We start from the raw sequence: 22992 nt of genomic DNA, 5'->3' as shown, positions 1-22992 counted from the left end.
AAAAAAAAAAAAAAAAAAATTAACCAAACTCTAAAATGAGCATATATCATTTCACAAAAATGTTATTCAAACTTTTGCATAATTTTACCATTACTTCAAAATGTGAGGGATATAGCTAAGTTCCTTTAGCAGTGTGTGGGAAGGAGTGTAAATTCTTCATGAACATCATGATTTCTATATCCCCTACACACACAAGCCCTTTTTTTTGTGCATTTTGTGTGTGTCTTTTATGGAAAATAAAATATATCAACATATTTTCTTAAAACCAATTTACAGTTCCTTTTGGGGGAGAAGCGCGAGAAGTGAGAGGAGGTTTCAATTCAAGTGTTAAATGATTAAGGGAAGTGTGTATTTTGCCCCTTCCCTCAGGATTGTAGAAATCGATGAGGAGAGCTACACAAATTGAAACCTTTTTTTTTTTTTTTCTTTTATTTTCTTTTCCAGCATCTTTGCTTCTTCCTTTCTCTTTGGTATCACACCTTTTGGATAACTTGCCAAAAGTTTTACACAAAACTTCGTTCACTCATTTTAGCATTTCTATTTTTCTATGAAAAGTTAAAGTGAAAGCAAAAAAATAAACTAGTTTACCAGGGGAGAGGGGGAATATAATAACAAAATGGGATTCATTCAAATGATTCCATTTTTTGTATACCACAATGAGAAGTAACGAAAGTGTATGATGAGAAAGGGTATATCTTATTTTTGTTTTCTTTTATATATGAATGCACAATTTATGAGGAAAGTGCTATTTTTTTTTTTTTTTTTTTTTTAAAGCATGAGCTGTATTTCTGCATATTCTAGCGCTTCTAAAGCCCAATAAGGTAATTTATCCCTTAATTCTTTTATCATTTCTTCCTTTTGACAATCGGTTAAGGTATTACAAGTAGGGGAATTTTGTCTTGGTTGAGTATGGTCATTTGTGCAGGTTTCATCATCATTAGTCAGTTTGCAATTCGCTAATTGTATTTTATGTGCATCATCTATGGGTTCATCTTGAATGTTTTTCATTTGTGTCTGGTTTGTCCCGTTGGATAGGGAATCCTCATTTGGAATGATGTTTTCATTTTTAGTTTCTGCATGAGGCGATCGTCCACCTCTCCCTATCGCATCTTTATCATTGTCTGGTACCTCATCACTCTCTGAAACCTTACCATTGTCTGGTACCTCATCACTGTCTGATACCTTATCATTATCTGGTACCTTATAATTTCCATTCCTACTTCCAATAACAAAGTTGTTGTAGAGGAAAGTCGTTGCGAATTGATCAATTTTATTGGAAAATATAGAAACTCGTAATAAGTAGCAAAAGTGCAAGGTGAAATAAATGTTATGAATGGTCAGCAGAATATTTGCAATTGGGTTCTTTTTTGATATAAGTAAATGTAAAGCTGATTTTGAAAATTTTGTGCAAACATAGCAATGGCAATTCTTTACGAGTGGGGAAAAGTCATACAGATATTTAGCTTGTTTCAATTTTAAAGTTCCGTCATAACTTAAGGCAGTATTAAATCTAGCTGTTCTAGATGCATATACACAATCGTACATATCATAACCCAGAAGGGAACAAAAAAGAATATCCATCAGATATCCTATCCCCATAATATATCTACACTTATTAATTGGTAAATAATTCCATTTTTTATTTTTTTCATTGGAACAATGATGAACTATGTTAATAAAATTTTTTTTTTTTTCACCTCCGCAAAGTCCTCCTATGGCATATCCATTCAGTTTTTGTTTCAATATAAATTCCATTGATTCATTTCTTAAATTTATGTGAAGTCCTCCTTGAATTATTCCGAACAAACTCTGTTCATATTTTCTACTGTGAGATTTTATGCACCTCTCCAACCATCTATTAGTTCTATGTGTTGCTTCTTCAATTTTTGTTACATCTGTTTCTGTTGCTGATCGTACATCATCCAAGGCCATTATAATATCGCTTCCAATTTCGTTCTGTAGTTTTATAGAAGTTTCAGGAGTGAGTAAAATCTCTTGACAGGATGTATTTGCATCATTTTCTGTTGCATTAGATTGGTGAGTTCCATTTGCTTTTTCCACCTCTTTGATACACACTGTATGAATATTTTTTCGAATCACTGTATTGTCATATATGTTATCAAAGAGAATTCCTTCCTCTAATATAGTTATGCGTTTGCTTAAGGAAACCATCTGAAAACCACCTGAATCTGTCAGCATTGAATTTGGAAATCTAATAAAGTTGTTAATATCTTTATTCCTTTGAAAAGTAGAAATGTCATAAATGTTCGACAAATGATATGTATTGCTCAGTATTATGTATTTGCATAAATTCTTCACCTCTTCTTGTACCAATCCTTTAATGCAACTTTTTGTTCCAACAGGCATAAATATTGGGGATATAATTACAGTGTTTTTCTTCTGCTGAATATTTTCATCATTTTTATTTACCGTATTCATTTTATTCTCCATTTCTTCTATGTACTTTTTCTTAATTACTATAAGATTGATTCTAGCCCTTTTGTTCTTTTTTATATTTATAAGCTTTAAATTTTTTCTGTATATTCCTTTTTTCTTGAGTTGGGAAGAATGATCTTTTTCTAGATCAAGGCTATGTTCATCACAATTTTCATTTTCTTCATCACTTGAACTGCTGATAACATTGGACAAGTAAGAATTCCCTAATTTATCTCCACTTTTCAGTTTTCGAATTTGGATATTTACATCTTCCATGTCGATATATGAAAAATTCATTTCACAAAAATTTACAAACTTGTCATACTTTCTATATTCTTCATTTGTTATGAAATCAAACGGTAGAGGTTCTTTATAGCTCTTGATACTATTGTGAGTGTTCTCTGTTGTTACCATTTCATTTTCCTTACTGTTTCCTTCGTTTATTATTTTTATTTTTTTTCTCTTTCTCCTTTCATATTCGCTCATTGGAGTTGCATTCTCTGGGAATAAGTCCTTTTTTTTCTTTTTGTTCGGTTTGTTTTTAGATTCCATTGGAAACAAAATATGGATTTGTACAATGGGGTAAATGATTATAATAACTGCTTGGTTCACCTCTATGAAGATACACAAAAAATGTGAGACTCAGCAGGTGAGTTTTATTGGCAAGAGGGAGAGAAAATAAAATAAAAAAATAAAAATAAAAAAATAAAAAATAAAATGATACAGCTTCGTTTCTTCTCTGAGTTCTCCTTCTATGCCATAACAGAGTAGTGATTAGTTAGGTCGGTTAAATTTTCCCGGAGCTTTTATCTTCACATAATTTGCGCTTGTTCTTTGTTGCATAAATTAAGTTCATACAATGTTCAAATTAATCACCATTGCGTTTGAGGTGTACAAGACGAAGGCGAGAAAAAAAAAAAAAAAAAAAAAAAAAAAAATACACAGTTTACGGGTGGCGTTATACCACCTCCTTCATTTCACTCCCTCCTTTGTTATTTTCAAAAATTGATTAATTGTTGTAACCAGTTGGGAGGAAGAAAAAAAAAAAAAAAAAAAAAAAAAAAGAGCTAGCCGATCTGATCTACCGATTATAGATGCAATTTTATTGCATTATTTTATTTTTTTCTACAAAATTTTTTTTTTTTTTTTTTTTTTTTTTTTTTTTGCGATACAGGGAGTAATGCTTAAAAAATACTTATCACACATACACAACACCTATGATACAATTGTAAATTTAGGCATATTTACATAACTTAAATTCATGAAAAAAATATTCTCGAAAATGGTATCAAGGAATTATACCACTTTTTCTCCTTAATTGAAAAAAAATTTAATTGGGATAACAAATTCCTCATTCGATGAATGTTTATACTTCACCTGTTTCTATCACCTATCTGTTATGCAAAAAGTAATAAATGTATACAAGGAAAAAAAAATATATACTTTTTTTTTTATTATATGAAGAACTACTAAAAAAATGGGGCGAAAAAAAAATATCCCCCTCTACACACAAACACACACACATATATATATATATGTATATGCATATAAAAAAGGAGCCTGCTTATGCATGCAACCTTGGAGGGAATGTTCATATAACACATGAATAGGTCGTGTATATAAATACGTATTCATTTAAAATTTATCCGCTGGGCTGATTTTCCCACGAAAACTAGAAAAAGAGTGGTTCATTCTTTACATCCTAATTTCCATTACTGTAATGAGGTACTCATAGATTTCTTTTCTTATCCAAGGGGTGGAGACAAATGGATCATAATTTTCTTAATTCCTAATATGTTTATCGATTTGTAATATACCACTTCAGGTATGCACCTTCATCGGTGTTACAACTGTTAAGGTTATCACAGGTATTTTGTCATTCTCCATTTCTCAAGTAGGAACATTCATTTGAAGTAGAAGTAGGGATCAATAGAGCCTCTTTAAGTTATAACACGACTTTAACGGATTCCCAACTGCAATTTTAAATAAGGTCTAGGTATTCATCTTGCAATTCGACAAATCGCTCGAACTCGTTCTGTGTCATATCTTGTTGTAGTTTTTGGGCCTCTACAAAAAAAAAAAAAAAAAAAAAAAAAACATTGTGGAAAAAAAATAAAATAGCGTTGTTTTATGAATGATAAGGAAAAAAAAATAAATAATAAAATATATATATATATATATATATATATATATATATATATATATATATGTATATGTATATATGTGTATAATTAAATGGGGAATTAAAGCAGTGATAATGAGACAAGACATGGTAAAAAGTGGAAAATTTCTCTCATAAAAATGCCCAACTAGATCACCATAATCATAAACACGTAACCCTAAACACATAACCATAAACACGTAACCACAATATTATCAACACCACCACACACAGCCACGGTTGAAGCAGGACGTGGTGAAACAGTTCCAGCTCGTTTACATACCCATGAGAGAAAATTCCTTGTTAAACTTCTCTATGAAAAATAAAGGCATCTCGGGTACATCAATCTTTGGTGAGTCAATCAATCCTTTATCATCTACTGCTATCTCTTTGGAGGATTTATCTACTTGATCCACATGGTCACTTTTATTATTATTTTTTTCTTTACTATTCATAATAATCACGCTATTGTCATTTTCCTCATCGTTCATTCGATTAACCGTTCTTGTTGTCACAATGGAATTATTGCCCATTTTTTTGTTTGCACTATTTTTGCCTTTCATGTTCATGCAAATTTTTATTTTTTTATCTGTTCGTATTACACTGCTGCACGCATCTGCTGTAGTTTCTTCATTATTCGATTTCTTATGTTCAACGGATTTCCTTGAATTCTCTGCACAAAGTGAGGGTGGGGGGAAGGATGGAGAGTAAGTTGATGGAAGTCACAAGCTTAGGCGCGTAAGCAAAAGTGCCTTGGTAAGGAAGTTACAAATCGGTTAGGAAGCAGTTACAAATCGGTTAGGAAGCAGTTACAAATAGGTTAGGAAGCAGTTACAAATCGGTTAGGAAGCAGTTACAAATCGGTTAGGAAGCAGTTACAAATCGGTTAGGAATCAGTTACAAATCCGTTAGGAAGCAGTTAGAAACCAGTTTGGAAGAAGCTACATATCAGTGGGGTGCACCAATCTGTTATGGTTTTCTTCTCTTTTGATGCATTCCCAAATTGAGAAAGAGACAAATGCTCTCAGAGTGTGTCTGCACTCGTATATGGCTTACTCTGCGAGACCAAGGAAGAATTATTCGTGAGAGATAACTCAGAAGAATTGTTTGTTACGGATCCCTCAGATGAGTTATCTGCTGCAATCGAATTCAAAGAATTCGGTGTCATTTTACTGAATTTCTCTGTGTACAAAGGGATAAAGTAATTCTTCAGTTTCTCCGTATGCTCCTTCAGAATGTTTAGATATTTTGTATACCTATTGTATATGCGATCGTTGCTACTTTCATCCTTATCCTGAAAATGAATGTAGTGTTGTTCAAAGTTACATCAGCGCTAAGACGTCACATCGAATGAGCAGCGTCACCTTAACCACGAGACCCCACATCAATGGTGAAACGTAGTTTCCGCAGACGCTGGGTTGTTCACAGTATACAGACACCTTTGCATGCATCTCTTTGAAATATATATATATTCCTCGCTTACTCTTAAATGTGTTTTCACTTACAATTAGTTCAATTTTATTATTGCAGAAGCAAAGAAAATGAGCATCATATGAATCCAAGGGGAGTAGCTGCGCATCTAGCTGTGAGTATGTTACATTACAGAAATTGCAAATATAGACATCGTCATCACTTCTTTTTTTTTGTAATTGTAATTCCATCTGTTTGATTCTGAAGTCAATCACATATACAATATAATTGTTCAGGCAGTAGTACATCTGGTAGCTAGAACCCCTTTCATTGCTTTTATATTTCTGAACCTGAATTATAAATTTCTCCTTTAATAGTTTTGACAATATACTTCTTATTTTCTGTTCATTCATATTTATGCTGTTAATTATATCTCTTTCTAAATACAGACATTCGTTATGAACGAATAAATCAAATATTACTATTTCTTCATCATTCATGAAAAACCTACTTACATATATCATAAGGTGTTGAAAAAACCTTTTTTCCTTATCATAGAATATTTCTTTTGCCTTTTCCATTTTCAACTCACCCGAATACGCGCATGCGTGTATACATGTGCCTGTACATGCATATGTGAATGTGCCAACAAGTGAGTGAGTCAATATGTGCATATATTTACATATTTATATGTACCTACGCACCTATGCACGTATATATATATATTGTCTCTCTGGGTGGGGGTAAAATGGAAAGATCTGGTGCTGTGTACAAATTTTTGAAGGCACCAATTGTTGGTTAAGCTTTTAATATGGGGAAAAAAGGAGGTGGGACGAATCATTTAATATAATCATATTTTCTAGATCCATGTTGTGTGATATTTTTTTTTTTTTTTACATCCAATGCCCATCAGCATTTGCTTCTCCTCATCTATGAAAGTTTGTAGATCTACATATGTATTTTCATAATATATCTGTCTCATCGAAAGCGCACCTACAGGAAATTATCTCTAAAATCATATTCCACTTGTGACTCTTTCATATATGCGATATCCCAATGCCCATATGAGATTCCCACTCTTTTTTTTTTTTTTTTTTTAAGTTCATCCGAGCGTATCCATGTACCGTTATGTGTATACGTACATTTGTTTATATATATATATATATATATATATATATATATACTCCTGTTTCACTTCTACAAAGGGGTCCTTTCCTTCTTCTCTTCTCTAGTTCTTATTTTTCCTTTCTTCTTCTACTGCACTCTTTGGTTCGAAGAAAATTGTATGCCGTTTTCTTCAGAATGTGTTGAAAATGAAAAACAATGGATGCAGAAATTAAAGCACATAAAAAAAAACTGTCATATGGAGCGGCCGTTAGATTTGCAAATAAATTATGTATCGTCGTTGCGAAAATCACTACATGGTTAATATGGTAAAAACAGATAAACCATAGTTTGTTATTTGTTGTGCTTGACGGAGAGAGGGGGAACATATACTGCAGAAATGATTGGGAGAAACGAAAAAAAAAAAAAAAAAAAAAAAAACAAGCAAACAAACAAGCAAACAAAGAAACAAACAAATGAGCAAGAAAATGAAATAAAAAAAAAAAAAAAAAAAAATTCCTTGGCACATTTTACCCTTTGGATGAACTTTAAAAAACACCACTGTTCATGTGCGCGCCTCTAGTACCGTGATACATGCAATTGCCACACGCATGTGAAACTTGTTTTTTTTTTTTTTTTTTTTTTTTCTCAGGTTGTCTCATTTTGCATGAAGAACAGCGGGGTTCCAATAGAGAAGCACTTGAAAGGTTGACATGTTGGAAATTTTAGTATTTTTTTTTTTTTTTTTTTTATTGCATTATAATATATCTGTGCTTGTTTTATTTTACCACCAAAAGATAAGAAAATAGTTTGTTATTTAGAGGAGGTTTTTTTTTTTCTTTTTTTTCAAGTGTTGAAAATTTCTCCTTTTTCATGGTACTGGATTTCCTTCCGTTTGTCTTTCCCACTTTTCAATTTTTTTTTTTTTTTTTTTTTTTTTTTTTCATTCATGCAACAGATGGCAGTACTTGTAATGCTGCTACTTTGTCACAATTTAATTGGGTCAGAAAATTATTGAGACAAAAAATGATTGGGACAAAAAATAAATTGGTGAAAAAATGATTGAATGTGGTATAAAAAGTGCCAAGAAATGGGGGTGGTAGCAAAAACTAGGAGTCAATTTATTCATGCACATTTTTTTTAAGCATATCTAGAGGGAGGAAATTTTTTTTCCCCTTTTCCATATCCATGTTTTATTGAAAAAACATACTAATCTTAATTCGTTATGTGCACCGATTACAACTTAATCTATCACAACTTTATAGTTTTCCTATCTTTTTTTTTTTTTTATCACTCCCACAACCACCTCCAAATTGGTAACCCCTGGTGATACGACAAAAAAGGAGCAAAAAAAGAACAAAAAAAGGGAAAAAAGAGCAAAAACAGAGCAAAAACAGAGCAAACACAGAGCAAAAACAGAACAAAAAAAGGGAAAAAACAGCAAAAACAGAGCAAAGGCAGAGCAAAAACAGAGATGATGAGGGACCCTACCCCAACCAAATGTACTTCCAAATTTACCGAGCACAATTTAGTTGCATTTCCATGAGTTTGCGATGGTCCAGGTAGAGCATCCCCTATGTGTTCTTTCACACTCAAGTTCTCCCAATCATCTAATTGTGACGTCTTCAACCTTTCTGTTGATTTTTTTTTTTTTTTTTTTTTCTCCCCATTTTCCCCAAATTAATGGAGTACACACACTCAGGGGAAAAAAAATTCACCTTTTTGCTGTTTTTTTTTTTTTTTTTTTTTTTTTTTCAAAATTTCAGAGAAGTGAAAACGATGTGATGCCTACTTTTCCGCTTCGATTACCTTCTCATTCATGAAATCTAATAAGTCAATCAAATAACCTTCTAGTTAGGTTAAAATTCCCCCATCACTTTTTATACACCTTACTGTGGCACAAAAGTTGCCTGAACGGTTAAGGCAGTGTGGGAAAAAAAAAAAAAAAAAAAAAAAAAAAAAAAAAAACCACGGGCCATTTCTTCAAGGGGTAGCAATAGATCGATTTGCACACAAAACTGGGACGGAGATATACACATATATATATATATATATATATATATATATATATATATATATATATGTGTATATGTGTGTGTGTGCGAAACGCACTCCTTACGGTACGAATGACACACACGATTCTATCGAAAATATCGCAACAATTTGCAGAATATCGAAGCAATAGCTTACGGACGTCTAAGCAGTGATATATCCCCGTGAAAGAGCAGAAAATGAAAAAGGAAGGGGACGATAGGAAATTGGAGAAGGAAAGGGAAATCATACTACTCGGAATTTTGAACATTGAAAATGTGTACGGGAAAGAGTGGATAGAAAAAAAAAAAGAAATAAAAAAAGATATCGAATGTAAAGCTACAAAATTAAATCAAGCCTTTCAGTACCCTTGGATATTTCACGAACATTTTGAATTCCTTTCGATAGACGATTACAATCGTGTAAAGAATAATTATATCTACAGTGCTATACTTATATTTAACCCCAATTTAACAGGGAACCATGAAAATCAGAATAACACAAAGGACAATAATATCTCCAAAAGTCATTACCTTATTGAGGAACAGTGGAAAAAAAAAAAAAAAAATACCACATGTGTAACAAACTGTGAAAAACATGATGTTGTAAAAAACACAGATGATATGAATATGGAAAGATTGACTAAAAAAAAAGAAAATGATAAAATGAACTGCGAGAATTATGCACAAGAAAGAGTAGAAATGAAGAATGAAAAAATAAAACTCGATAATACACATATATATGGACATAAGTCATCGTCTGATAATAACATTTCGAGGGATGAACAAAAAGTTATGGATGTCAAAACAGAAACGAAAAAAGAAGGTATAGGTGTTTTAGTAGTTACATGTAAAAAAATAGAAAATATAAAAATCAAGCATATCTTAGTAAAGATGCTAAAGAAAGAAATAAGAGTCGAATCAACTCTCCTTAAGTGCAAAGATGGAAAATTTTCCACTTTTTCACACATTCCCCATGAGGAAAAAGAATCAAGTGCTAAATTAACCGAAGTTAAGTATTTAGACAAACCTTCAGATTCCTCAGATGTGAGCCCTTCCTTTGTAAACATAACGAAGCCGTTTAATGTACAAAGGAATAATTTTTTCAACACAACGGCTTATTTATATGGTAAGAAGAAAAAAAAAAAAAAAAAAAAAAAAAAAAAAAACATTGCCTACCATTTCTTTCTTCCGTGGGTAGTGTCCTACGTCTAATACATACCTGATAACACTCCCCTGTGCACGAGATCATTTCGACTAATTTGAATCTCATTGGGGAAGATTATTCCTACCAATTTGACGATCCAATTTCATGACCCAATTTTGTTTCCACTTTAGGGTCTTCCAACATTTTGACGAATACCAGTTTGATACAACGAGAATATGGAGACGAGGAATGGGCTGAGAGACTCAGACGGATGAAGAAGGTAAAGGAGAAGGCGGTTGGGGTTCCGTGTACTGAGGGACGTGATAACATTAAGTCGACAGAAAACGGATTCATCAAGACTTTCACAGCGTTGTTTAAGAAATGATCCCGTGGGCGCGAAGTAATCATGTCAAGCCAAATAACCCTGTCACAAAGAATTATGAACAGAAAAAAAAAAAAAAAAGAAAACCTATCAAATTGCATCAAATGTTTCTAACTGTGACAAATGCTTCTAACCGTGTCAAATGCTTCTAACCGTGTCAAATGCTTCTAACTGTGACAAATGCTTCTAACCGTGTCAAATGCTTCTAACCGTGACAAATGCTTCTAACCGTGTCAAATGCTTCTAATCGTTCTTCATTTCTTCAAGACTTTTTTGACGTCAAAATATTTCGACATTTCCTATAAGTGGGAGATAAAAGGGAAGATTGTACAAAAATGGGTACATAATTTGGTTCCACGGAAAATGGAATTTGTTAGAGTTCGTCTAATGCAATTGACATAGATAAGTATGAATATCGGATTGCTTGTCTCAGTGCTCCATGTGATTACACCCCATGTGATTGCACTCCATGTGATTACACCCCATGTGATTGCACTCCATGTGATTACACTCCAAGTGACTTCACACCAAGTAGCGTCGAACCAAGTGGTGTCGAACCAAGTAACTGCACCCCATGTGAACTCACCGTAACATCGTTCAGGTAAATTATATTCTCGTATATACTCGAAGGGATAAACGGGTAGAGGATATAAATGAAGAGCTTGAAGGCTAGAGAATAATTGAAGAAATATATAATTTTCAGATTTTTGAGAAATTTTTGAATGACTTGGAAAATATCCTTGAAAAGCGACAAAACATTTGTAATTTGTGTGGAAATATTTTCAGAAAATATGAATAGAAGAACAAAATGATTCCTCATAAATGTGTTGAAGTAAAATAATAAATAAAAAAATAACAAGTGATAATTATAGTTCACAGGAAAATTAAAGAAATTGATAACAACTGTATTTCTGCCTAGTTCATCGGATCCATATTCATACATAAAAAGACCATTTTTGAATTCGTTAAATTTTTTCTTCTTATCATACATGTAACTCAAGCGGAGGCACCATTCCAGATTCATCATCATGTTCTCTTCATTCTTATTTATCTCACGCAAACAGTACAATTTTTTATGGCTTTCACTTTCCGTTTTTAAGTTTAAGAACTCCCTGTCTGCTTCTTTGAATATGTCAGATGATGATGACGATGATGATGGCGATGACAGCGGTGAGGATGATGGGGACGGTGGGGATGATCTCTGCACGTGTAAATTTCTCGCTTCCTCAAGGGACGAGGACACTAAATCCACTGGGTATTCACACATCGCAGGACGTATGCACATTTCATCCGATCCATATTCCATAGTTTCACCTTTTCTCCCACGCAATGATTTTTCATGGTAACTGTTATCCCTGGTTTTAGTGGTTCTACCAATGCAACTTTTCTCGTCCGTTCTGTCTGCATGATTAGGACGTGTACTTGTATCGTCATTTATTTGTTTTTCCAGTTCATCATTCGTCACATTGTTCTTTGGTCTGCCCTTCATGCGACCTCTGGATTTGTTTGAATTTCTTTTTCGTTCAACCCTTGCACCACGTCCCACACGACGCAGAGTCTTGAAAATCCGAATCCCTCTGTTTTGCACATCTATGGATCCATATTTATTTCCTAATATGGCTATATTGGCAGAAAGGTACATTTCCTCATTACATCGTGGAAAAAATATAGAAACATATTTCAAAAGTAACATGTATAAATGATTGGTGTTGGTAACAAGAATAACTGATCGGATGTTGTTATAAAATTGAGGTAGTAGTAGAAGGGAACGTAGGCTCTTTAAAAATGTAATTAGAAATATATTTATTGGAAAGAATAAATTAAATGATATTATAGGGACAGAAATCGAATGAATTTTTTTGTCAAAACATGTGTATAAAATTTCTTGAACACATAAATTCATTGTATTGTGAGTAGCTAAAATATACTTACTATTATATTTGGGCAACATCACATGCAATATATATTTATGTATGTTATCATAGCTATTTGTCAGATATACTTCCCCACTCTTCTTAGATTTTATTTCTAGTCGGTCTTCTTCTTCCAACTTCATCAGCGTCGAGGAATATAAATCATCACATACATTTTTAGAATATTTATAATTGTGATTTGCAAATAGCACGATCGCGTGACTATCCACTTGTGATATGTCTCCATTGTAAACTTTAATTTTTTCATTCACCTTTTCGTGGATCATGTACACTTTATGTCTCAGGGAGAAGGCGTACGCCTCGTTCAGGTTCCCATCTGTGTTCTTCTTCACCCCTCGCCTCTCCACCCCTTGCCTCTCCACCTCTTGCTTCTCCACCTCTTGCTTCTCCACCTCTTGCCTCTCCTCACGAGTGGATCCAAAATTGAAGAGCGCTTCTCCCTCTTGATCAACGTACCGATTTATGCTCGATACCTTTGTATACACTCTGCTCAAGGCTTCATATGCCTCTTCACTTATTTGAAAATTTTGTTTGTATTGCTGATCATCACTATAGACATAGACTATATCTGTTGTATCAGTTTCCAGGCTGCTTAAACTGCTAGCTCGATCGCGATTGGAATATTTTATACTGTTGTGAGAATTCTGGACATATGGAACAGTTATATATGGTTCCACGGTTTTATCACATGTTCCACCAGAGATGAAATAAAGAAGAAAGTTAAAATAAGCAACGTCAATTGCATATATCAATGGATGGAACGTCAAACTAGGAGTGAATTTCCTTTTAACATAAAAATTTTCTGCGTCAAAATTAAAAAAAAACTCATCATCTTCGATAAGCAACTTTTCATGAATTTTATTGTACATACGTATATAATGGAAAACAGAATAATTCAAGTCATTCCATCCTATCAATTTGTTACTGTCAATATGTTCTTTTATTTTGTGATACCCTCCCCCCTCTTTATCTTCTCCATTCAGATCCAATTTTTCTGTCCCATTTATGCTTCTTATCGTATTGTTCATCTTTGTACATATTTCACTCACGTTTAATTCACTTTTATCAAGTTCTAAATCATTTATTAATCCATCGAATTCTTCCTTTAACCAGCAGAAAGCTTCATTTAGTTTATCTCCAACAGACATGTTGGAAAAAAAAAAAAAAAAAAAAAAAAAAGTATTGGATGATAGGTAGAGCTATTCGGATGGCCACACAAATTCTAACGATAAAAAAAAAAAAAAGTATTCTCTTCCTAACCTCACTCTTTTTCACGCTCGAACATGCATTATGCAGATTCACATTTCCTTTTAAAATGGTCAAGTTTTGACTAGACCATCCCTTATTTATTATTCCTCAGCGAAGCAACACATCTGTGTGTCATAAAGAAGAGTGTATTTCATAAAGGAGGGGAAAAAAAGGGGAAAAAAAGGGGAAAAAAAGGGGAAAAAAAGGGGAAAAAAAGGGGAAAAAAAAACGGAAAAAAAGGGGAAAAAAAAACGGAAAAAAAGGGGAAAAAAAAACGGAAAAAAAGGGGAAAAAAAAACGGAAAAAAAGGGGAAAAAAAAACGGAAAAAAAAACGGAAAAAAAAAAAAAACCTTTATTTTAAAATCATATGTATTACCGTGCTTGTATACATTCATAAACGTATCAACAATCTCTCCTCCATCCCAAAATCCCTGTTTAATGGGCCCTCTTTCAAAAACATTTCAGGAAAACATATTCACTAATCTGTTTCTCCCCCTTGCTTGTAAGCGTAAAATCCTTCGAAATCGAGGGGGAACGTAAAAAAAAAAAAAAAAAAATAAAAAAAGGATATGGGGCAATGTCAATCGTACAAAATCAGCAGCACAAGGTCAGGAAAACGCCGGTGGAAATCCAAAAGAGTAGTGGGGGTGGGACGACCGTCCGTCCATTTCTACAAAAATTGAATTTTTTTTTTTTTTTTTTTTTTTACAAAAGATATTTTCGCACCCCCTGAATATAAATACGCCACAATCATTTTGAAAAAAAAAAAAAAAAATAAAATAAAAATAGGGGTATTATTTCTGGGCCAAGAAAATGTTAACCATTTTAAAACATATTTAAGGAAAATGTTCTTATTAGAAATAGCAGAGTGTTTCAGATTAACATAATACAATGTAAGGTTTCGGTTAATCAGGGTTTCGCAAAAAAAAAAAAAAATTTTTTTTTTTTTTTTTTTTTTTTAAACATGATTTTATATGCGTTTGTAGGTTAGGTCTAAGCAAAAAACATTTATACTGTTCATCACAGACTAGGATAATTTTCCAGGAGTTTTGCTACTCGAGTGGAGGGAAGATAAGTACATGTGCATGATTCTGCTTCCTATCTGTTTTAGTAGTAGAGGAGATGGGGTAAAAAAATGGAATGTGTAAATATACAAAATTGTTCAGGTGTATGTTACACACATGTTTGATATATCACGACGTAGATATTTCACACCAATGCTAGTGTATATATATGTATATATATATATATATATATATATATATATATATATATATATATATATATATATATATGTATAAATATTCTGCACATGGGAAAAAGTGGATAAAAACAGATATGCAAGGCAAGTTTACTACGGAAAAAGCCAATTGGGTTAAAAAAAAGTTAACATTACCGATTCGTGAAGAAATTCCATTTTTTGTAGATTCAATTCAGAGTAGATAAAAATGACCTGACAAAGGATGGAAATGAAAAAAAAAAAAAAAAAAAAAAAAAAAATATTGCTCATTTATGCATGCTGCATATGAGACATAGGCGCGTTTATACATAATGTATGCATGTATGTCTAAGCTTATTCTGTATTTATATTTATTTGCACCACTGATATGGTTGAATTCTACTGATTCGGTAGACCATTATGAACTATAAAAGGACTTACAGAGGATACTAGCATAAGGAAGGAGAGCAGCTGTAAGTTTATAAGGTTCAAATTCTGAATAAAAAAAAGAGAAGAAAATGGAAGAAAATAGAATAAAATGGAAGAAAATGGAAGAAAATGGAATAAAATAGAATAAAATGGAATAAAATAGAATAAAATGGAATAAAATAGAATAAAATGGAATAAAATAGAATAAAATGGAATAAAATAGAATAAAATGGAAGAAAAAAAAAAACAGGGATATAAATATACACAAGCGTTCTTACACCCCATGTGTGTGCCACACACATATACACGCAGGTGCAAATCAGTATGGTTTTAAACCTTTCTCGCCGATGCACTAAAAGCAACACGTGTGCTACTCTTTTCGTTCTTTATGCGAATATGTATCCCTTCAAATTTAAACACTTTATTGTATATTTACCTTTAGCAGAAGAGAGGAAAATGCCGAAGCGCACGAGTACATGAGCATTTTGACATAATCCCCTTCTGAATCTCGATAAAATAACTTGTTCTGTTTATGCCTTTGGATTAGGTAAACCAGGTAGATCCCTGACTAGAAGGGGGTGGTGAAAGGTGTGTTCAGGGTTCAGTATTATATCAACATACGCAATTTGTATGTGCGTTCAGCGTATGTATTTCATCCATGTGCATTTGTACAGATTCCGTTCGTGCGTTTTTTTTTTTTTTTTTTTTCATTTACACTTAACAGGGATGGTAAGAAGATGTTATTCTCCTGAAAAATGGGTGTACAGGTAATAGGTTATATATGCAATGTAAAATGTTGGGAATTGTTCAAACTGTGTGGGATAGCAAGTGGTTAAAAAAGAAGCTTGTCTATTCATACTACTGGGTGTAAGCCTTTCTAACCTTATATATAAAAAGTGCCAATGTGCCTATTCCGTTGGCTCCATGAAGGAAGGCACTCTGCGGGATGCGAAAAAAAAAAAAAAATAAATAACATAAATAAATGAATAAATAAATAAATGAATACATAAATAAATGAATAAATGAATAAATAAATGAATAAAAAAAAATGAAACAATAAAAAATGAAATAAAAAAGGGTGCGTCATCGTGTGGTACGCGAATGGTTCTATTCTACACGATGGTCGTTCGCCTTAGTGCGTTGTCACACCTACGCACGCAACCAGTATTACCATCGAATTTTCATATTTGAAAAGGGTCCCATATAATATGTAGCAAAAAAAAAAAAAGAAAAAAATGATCACCGATTCAAGGGGTATCTACAAAGGGGGTATATATAGTTTGTCGTTAAAAAAGAAGACATAGCACTTTGTTGTCTTATTACCGAGTGGAAGGAAAAAAATAAAATAAAAATAAAATTTCACGCAGGGATATACGTACCGAAATACTATCATCCGCCTGTACGTTCAGGTAAACTAAGAGGTATCCAGAGTACAACAGCTAGCCAAATGGAAAAAAAAAAAAAAAAAAAAAGATAAGACAAGACAAGACAATATAAGATGAGATGAGAAAAGCTTATATAGAGCACAATTTACAAAACACAATACACAACTGAAGCGTGTGTAATCGACGAGGCTATACTCAGATACGTTCCTCAAACGTTCTAGTGCCATCGAGTTTGAGATTGTCTTACATTTATCAAAAAAAAACTGCACAAGGAGAAGAAAATTCTGCATGTTTTTGGAAATGAGAAGAAAAGAAAAAAAAAAAAAAAAAATAAATAAAAGTTAATGTTCAAAAGTTAAAAGTTTAAGGTTAAGGTTAAAAAATTGCATAGAACAAAGTCATTTTTTTACACACTCCAAAAAAAAAAAACAAAAAAAAAAAAAAAAATACATAACTGAAGCGTGGCCGTAACATGTGCGTTATCATCTTACTGGGGTATTATTTCGTTTAGTATGGATGGGTTTACTTCTTCATCTGCAAGAGGGAGGAGAAAAAAGAAAAGTCACTCGGAAAAATAAATGATTAGATATGTAAATGCTTACATAACGGAATTTTAACTCAGTTCATTTCTACGAAGTTTGTCCAGAAAATTGTAACTCAACTAAAGAACATTTCAACCTCGCACGTGTATGTGAATTGGACTAAAAAAAAATACAAGTCGCACATTACACATAGGAATACATGTAAATATAGCTGAGGGGCATACCTATGAGTTCCTCGTTGGTGACACTTCTAATATATAGGTAGCAGCTGTACCTGCGTGGAGAATGCAAAACATGTATAATGGTTTCATCCATTACAACGACGATGGCCAACATAGGGATCGATCAACACCTGCATAAATAACACCATTGGAGTAATCGGCATGACCACACGCCCCAGTCCTAACATTCTCATCTAAATACCAAACACACGTGATAAACTTTATCATTTTGCTTCCTTACCAGCTCATGAAAAAGAAAAACAAAATAATAAAAAAACCAAGGAAAAAAATCTGAGGGGGAAAAAATATGCATATACACATGTAGACCAATTTAAGCATCATTCTGTTTCTCCTTTTCAATGAGGCATCTGCACGTAGCGGATCAAGAAGCTACGAGTTACCACTTCCATTTGTGGGAGATGGAGCTTTGTACATAGCTGTGCATAAACTGATACACAGATTAGATGTATAATGGTTCTGCAGTTACTACGCGTTGTGATGTTGACTCACCAAGAATGCCACATCGGATGATAGATGAAATAAATTCCGAATGCTAAGGAAGAAAAAGAAACACACGTGCGAAAGTTTGAGAATCCAAATGGCATAGTTATTGAATATGAAAATGTTTATCCCATCTTTCTTCGTTCTCTCTTCTATTAGATTTTCTCGCAGCTGTGTAGTGTGGAATGAGTGAAGCGTGTTCGTGCATAAAGGAGTGTGTCTACAAGATTAATGAGTTAATTTTCAGGCTTATGAGAAACCCATGAAATGTTGACAACACGAGGCATGCAAGAGTTCTCTCTTTCGGAGTGTGTTCCTCCCGTTAATTTTCAAAAAAATAATAAAATAATGGCAATAATAGCAATAATAAAGTAATAGCAATAATAAAATAATAGCAATAATAAAATAATAGCAATAATAAAATAATAGCAATAATAAAATAATAGCAATAATAAAATAATAGCAGTAATAATAATAAATGAAGTAAAAGCAGTGTTCTTCCCCGATCGATACAGATGAGACGTATCAATAATTTTTTTTTTTTCCTAATTTTTTCTAGTATATCCACTCCAATGTGATTAATCAAAGAAATGCATAATTAGAGTTGTGCAGTTGTGGTAATATTTTTGAGGAGAGGTGAAAAAAGGAGAGAAGATTTGGTCATCTAATAATGATGAACCAGTTGTCAAGGACACGCAAGATGAACATGGTAAGAGGAATTTTTTTTTTTTTTTTTTTTTTTTTTACCATTTTATTTAATTTCGGTTTGGGTGATGATTCTGGGAAGGGGATGATGAAATGAAGAGTGGTATGTTGTAGGTTTCAGGTCCCAGTTTCAGGTCCCAGTTTCAGGTCCCAGTTTCAGGTCTCAGTTTCAGGTCCCAGTTTTAACTCTCGTTTTTAGGGTTCAGGTTTCATTATACATAGGATCTTGTTTTTTTCTCGCAAGTACTACATAATGTGTATTTTTATTACGTACATATACATACTTTGGGTCTACACATTCTGCAGTTTCTGGTTTTCATCAGCCCCCCTTGAAATGGCTTAGAAATGAGCTCTTATGCTTTTTTTTTTTTTTTTTTTTCTTTTTCTCTGTGTGATAACTTTTTCCTGGATCCTTCTAATGGGCTTTCACGTTCCAATAAGGGGAAAGGAAAAAAAAAAAAAAAAAAAAAAGCAAAAACATGCAAAGCATAAAACTCCAAAATGCTGTTGGCATAAAATCAATTTAGGTGTAATAATCCATCCTTTAACCAATTCATAAATTGGTATAAATCCACCAATCAGCGCGTGCAAAGGTGTGACTTGTCGACCTCAAACTGTCCTTCCATGAAGTGCCACAAGAGAATAATATAAGCACAAGGGAGGGAGATGGAAGAAAAAAAAAAAAAAAAAAAAAAAAAAAAAATTGGTCACGTGGTGCAAACCATTGTGAATGGTTAAATCGACACTCTGCTGAATATAAACTTTTTACTTTTAAAACTGCCTATGGGAAACTTTTATAAAAGCGATGCTGCAGACACAGAATGGAGACTGATCCACAAGCAAAAATACCATTGCAAAATTAATAACATGTTGATGATGGAACCAAATAATGATGTCAAGGGGATTGTGTATGAGGGGAATGTACTATTGTCATTTTTGATAATATTACAAGAGTGGTAAAGTATGGAAAAGCATCGCAAAGTATCGCAATGTGCCGTAAAGTATCCAAAAATGTGTTCACTATTTTCCAAAAGGAGGAAAAAAAAAAAAAAAAAAAATTCAACTATAGTTGCGAGGAGCTATGGGTTATATGCTCGCGCAAAACAACATAAGGGAAAAATTTGCATGTTCATAAAAGTTCCATTTTGCCTATGTCGCTGCCAATCCAAGTGAACAATGCACATCTTCATATACATATTCACATTTATATTTATATTTATATTTACGTGTGCTATATATCTAGGGCTAGATTTAGCGAAAGGGTTTTATTCTTACGGAAGGCACAGAATAGAGCCTACATGGCAAAAAATATAATTGCCCACAGAGAGTTTAACCCCCAACCCCAAAAGGACATGTTCCCTCACGTGTTGTCAGATTCTTTGAAGAAGAATTGCCTTTGACATAGAGAATAACGTCTACATATGTGTGGTGGGTGTGCAAAAAGACATGATGCATATTTATTTCTTTAAAAAAAAAAAGTTTTACAACAAATCCTTTAAAAAAAAAGGTTACAAATTGCAGGTTGGTATTAAGTGCATATAAAATTATCAACAGGTGGGTGGACAAAGGTGTGGAATATTCTTCACACCTGTCATACGTATATATAACACATATACATAGGTATATACATATATATATATATATATGTATGTGTGTGGAGGGGTGAGATCAGTAAGGTACATACAACTTGATTCTTACATGAAACATATAACACTTTTTAAAAAGGGATTCCAAATGGGCACAAAAGTGAAGAAGCATAACAAAGAAGCATGGCAAAGAAAGGTAAAAAAGGAATTTAAAACAAAAAGGTCTTACAAAAATGCTAAAAAAAAATTGCTTATACAATTATATAAAAACAAAATATATATAAATATAAATAGCACGTATATGTGTACTTGCACATATATGTACACTTAAGCAATGGCGTATTTTCACAAGCAAGCAGGCACATGAACATATGAACATATGAACATATGAACGCATGAACACATGAACATATGAACATACGAACACATGAACGCATGAACACATGACCCATGTGGGGACGCAGCCCAACCTACACAATCACCTTAGGCCGCCTAAGGAGGTAAATTTTCTCCATCAGAATTAACAAAAATTCGTTGTAGGAATATATGAGAACTCCAAGGATACAAAAAAAAACTGAAAGGGAGGAGTGGAAATTCAGACACTGCTTGGAATCATATTTACAAAAAAAAATATGACTGAAAATAAAAATAATAGCGACTTTAAGACCTTTTAATATTCCAACAGTGAGAGATCCACTAATTTTCATAATATACCAAAGGGTGGAAGATGTTACAAAATTAAATAAAAAAAGCCCCAAAAAGCTTAGCCAAATTATTTTAATATTCCCTTGTTTTTTTTTTATGTTTTCCATAATGAGATGATCAAAATTTGGTAAGGTCCATATGATTGTCCATAAAAAAACAAAACAGAAACTGAATATCCCCATTAAACACACAATATTTTGCCCTTCCATTTCGCCCATATATTTTTCATTTAATACAAATGTTAACCCCATTAATATATTGCTAAGAATAATTAAAATAACACCAATAATTTCTTCTTTATTTATTTCAAATTTTAAATTATTTGATTTAATAGCTATGCCAAATGTTATTAACAAAATACCCAACAACTGAAATTTATTCACTGTTTTATTTAGCAACAATTTTCTCCACATTGCTGTAAATATTAATGTGCAACTGTCTATAATTATGTACAAAGCTGAACCTGCATATATTAACCCTATTTTTTTCAACACTTGATTTACTAAATCTAATAACGACACAAAAAATATTTTCATCCATTTACATTCATTTAATTTCTGCTTTTTTGGTAAAAACCCCACAATTATCATGGAAAAATAATGTGGAAGCAAAAATATAAACGTACTTGAGTTTCCACATCCATTGTATTTTATTATATCAATTAATAAAGGTTGGAAGCAGTAGCTAAAGAGGAACAGAATAAATGTAGTTCCATATAAAAGTTCATTTTTCATTTTTTTTTTTTTTTTTCACGATACTTAAAAAGCCTCGACGTTAAAGTATAATGCATTTATGGGGTTCTCTATTCTTCCGGGGAAATATTAACCTTTTTTGGGATCGAGTGAGGGGGTAAATGATTGGTAAAATAAACCATACAAATGATGTGAAATATATTTTTTTTTTTTTTTTTGTCTAACTCTAAACTTGGATAATAATCGATCGATATGTTCTCCTGTGCCGGTACCCTCGAATGTGAAGAAGCTTATGGATACAGTCTTGTGCATAAAATTGGTTATACATGTTCTTATACATGGAAATATATATGAACAGAACCATATATATATATCTTGGAGGAATAAATAAATTTATTTTTAATGCACCTTTTTTGGTGTTCCCTTGGTCGCATATACATGGGTAGATGGGTGTACTGTGATAGGATCTTCTCACGCGAAAAGATATATATATATATATAATGCTTCTTTTGGAAGAGTCTATTCCAATGTTCCAGATTGGTCGTTGGTTGCTCTTAATGGTGCTACTCTATATCTTGCTTTTACTATCTAACTTGATACTGTTTCAACAAGTATGTTGTTTTTCTCGAAATGTAAGTAATTGATCTACTCCTCCTTCATGTAAAAACTTTAAATGAGCTTTTCATCTAAATAACTCATACGTACATACAAGCACATGCTTATTCACTTGAAATTTTTTACTTTAATATTTTATGCGAAAAAAAAAAAAAAAAAAAAAGGGAACACAATAGATATGTCGTATATCAAATATGACAATTTGTCAACATGCATACGTTCAATCTATTATTTTTTTTTTTTTTTTGTACCATTGCTTATGGTCAGAAGTGATAAATGTTTAACTTAACAGCACAGTGGGTATGAGGCAATATACATGCATATATATATATATAATTAAGATAGACAAATTTTTTTAAAAAAATGAAAGAAGACTATAAGATTTAATAATAATATCATTAACAAATTTGTGAAACATTCAAAATACATTCCAGTTGGAGGTAAATAAATGGGGAATAAAATACGTGAAAACGTGTATATTCAAAAAAAAAAAAAAAAAAAAAAAAGGGGGAAAAAAATGAGAGAAAGAAATGTACTAA

General features: G+C 32.5%; 6 protein-coding genes across 6 annotated transcripts; 1 reads left to right on the top strand and 5 right to left on the bottom strand.

Annotated features, from left to right (window-relative positions):
• Positions 1–768: 768 nt before the first annotated feature.
• Positions 769–2850, bottom strand: PGO_031180 (queuine tRNA-ribosyltransferase; the record flags this gene model as incomplete). The annotated part of the gene is made up of 1 exon (XM_028686102.1): positions 769–2850. The coding sequence occupies one exon, from the start codon at positions 2848–2850 to the stop codon at positions 769–771; it is 2082 nt and encodes a 693-aa protein (XP_028541903.1).
• A 1567-nt stretch (positions 2851–4417) lies between these two features.
• Positions 4418–6588, bottom strand: PGO_031170 (hypothetical protein, conserved; the record flags this gene model as incomplete). Its single annotated transcript, XM_028686101.1, has 4 exons — positions 4418–4503; positions 4881–5270; positions 5654–5891; positions 6103–6588. The coding sequence occupies 4 exons, from the start codon at positions 6586–6588 to the stop codon at positions 4418–4420; spliced, it is 1200 nt and encodes a 399-aa protein (XP_028541902.1).
• A 2754-nt stretch (positions 6589–9342) lies between these two features.
• PGO_031160 (hypothetical protein, conserved) lies at positions 9343–10673 on the top strand (the record flags this gene model as incomplete). The annotated part of the gene is made up of 2 exons (XM_028686100.1): positions 9343–10270; positions 10480–10673. The coding sequence occupies 2 exons, from the start codon at positions 9343–9345 to the stop codon at positions 10671–10673; spliced, it is 1122 nt and encodes a 373-aa protein (XP_028541901.1).
• Positions 10674–10924: 251 nt separating this feature from the next.
• PGO_031150 (hypothetical protein, conserved) lies at positions 10925–13752 on the bottom strand (the record flags this gene model as incomplete). The annotated part of the gene is made up of 2 exons (XM_028686099.1): positions 10925–10969; positions 11257–13752. The coding sequence occupies 2 exons, from the start codon at positions 13750–13752 to the stop codon at positions 10925–10927; spliced, it is 2541 nt and encodes an 846-aa protein (XP_028541900.1).
• A 1128-nt stretch (positions 13753–14880) lies between these two features.
• Positions 14881–18900, bottom strand: PGO_031140 (hypothetical protein, conserved; the record flags this gene model as incomplete). The annotated part of the gene is made up of 13 exons (XM_028686098.1): positions 14881–14955; positions 15250–15306; positions 15514–15567; positions 15938–16069; positions 16384–16440; positions 16673–16759; positions 16881–16940; positions 17134–17170; positions 17378–17420; positions 17653–17702; positions 17891–17940; positions 18160–18321; positions 18898–18900. 13 exons carry the CDS (start codon positions 18898–18900, stop codon positions 14881–14883), a joined length of 867 nt encoding a protein of 288 aa, XP_028541899.1.
• Positions 18901–20911: 2011 nt separating this feature from the next.
• Positions 20912–21880, bottom strand: PGO_031130 (transporter/permease protein; the record flags this gene model as incomplete). Its single annotated transcript, XM_028686097.1, has 1 exon — positions 20912–21880. One exon carries the CDS (start codon positions 21878–21880, stop codon positions 20912–20914), a length of 969 nt encoding a protein of 322 aa, XP_028541898.1.
• Positions 21881–22992: the final 1112 nt, after the last annotated feature.

This window comes from Plasmodium gonderi (genome assembly GCF_002157705.1).
Source record: "Plasmodium gonderi DNA, contig: Chr03, whole genome shotgun sequence".
Taxonomy (NCBI): domain Eukaryota; phylum Apicomplexa; class Aconoidasida; order Haemosporida; family Plasmodiidae; genus Plasmodium; species Plasmodium gonderi.
This window is presented reverse-complemented; position numbering and strand designations above follow the sequence as displayed.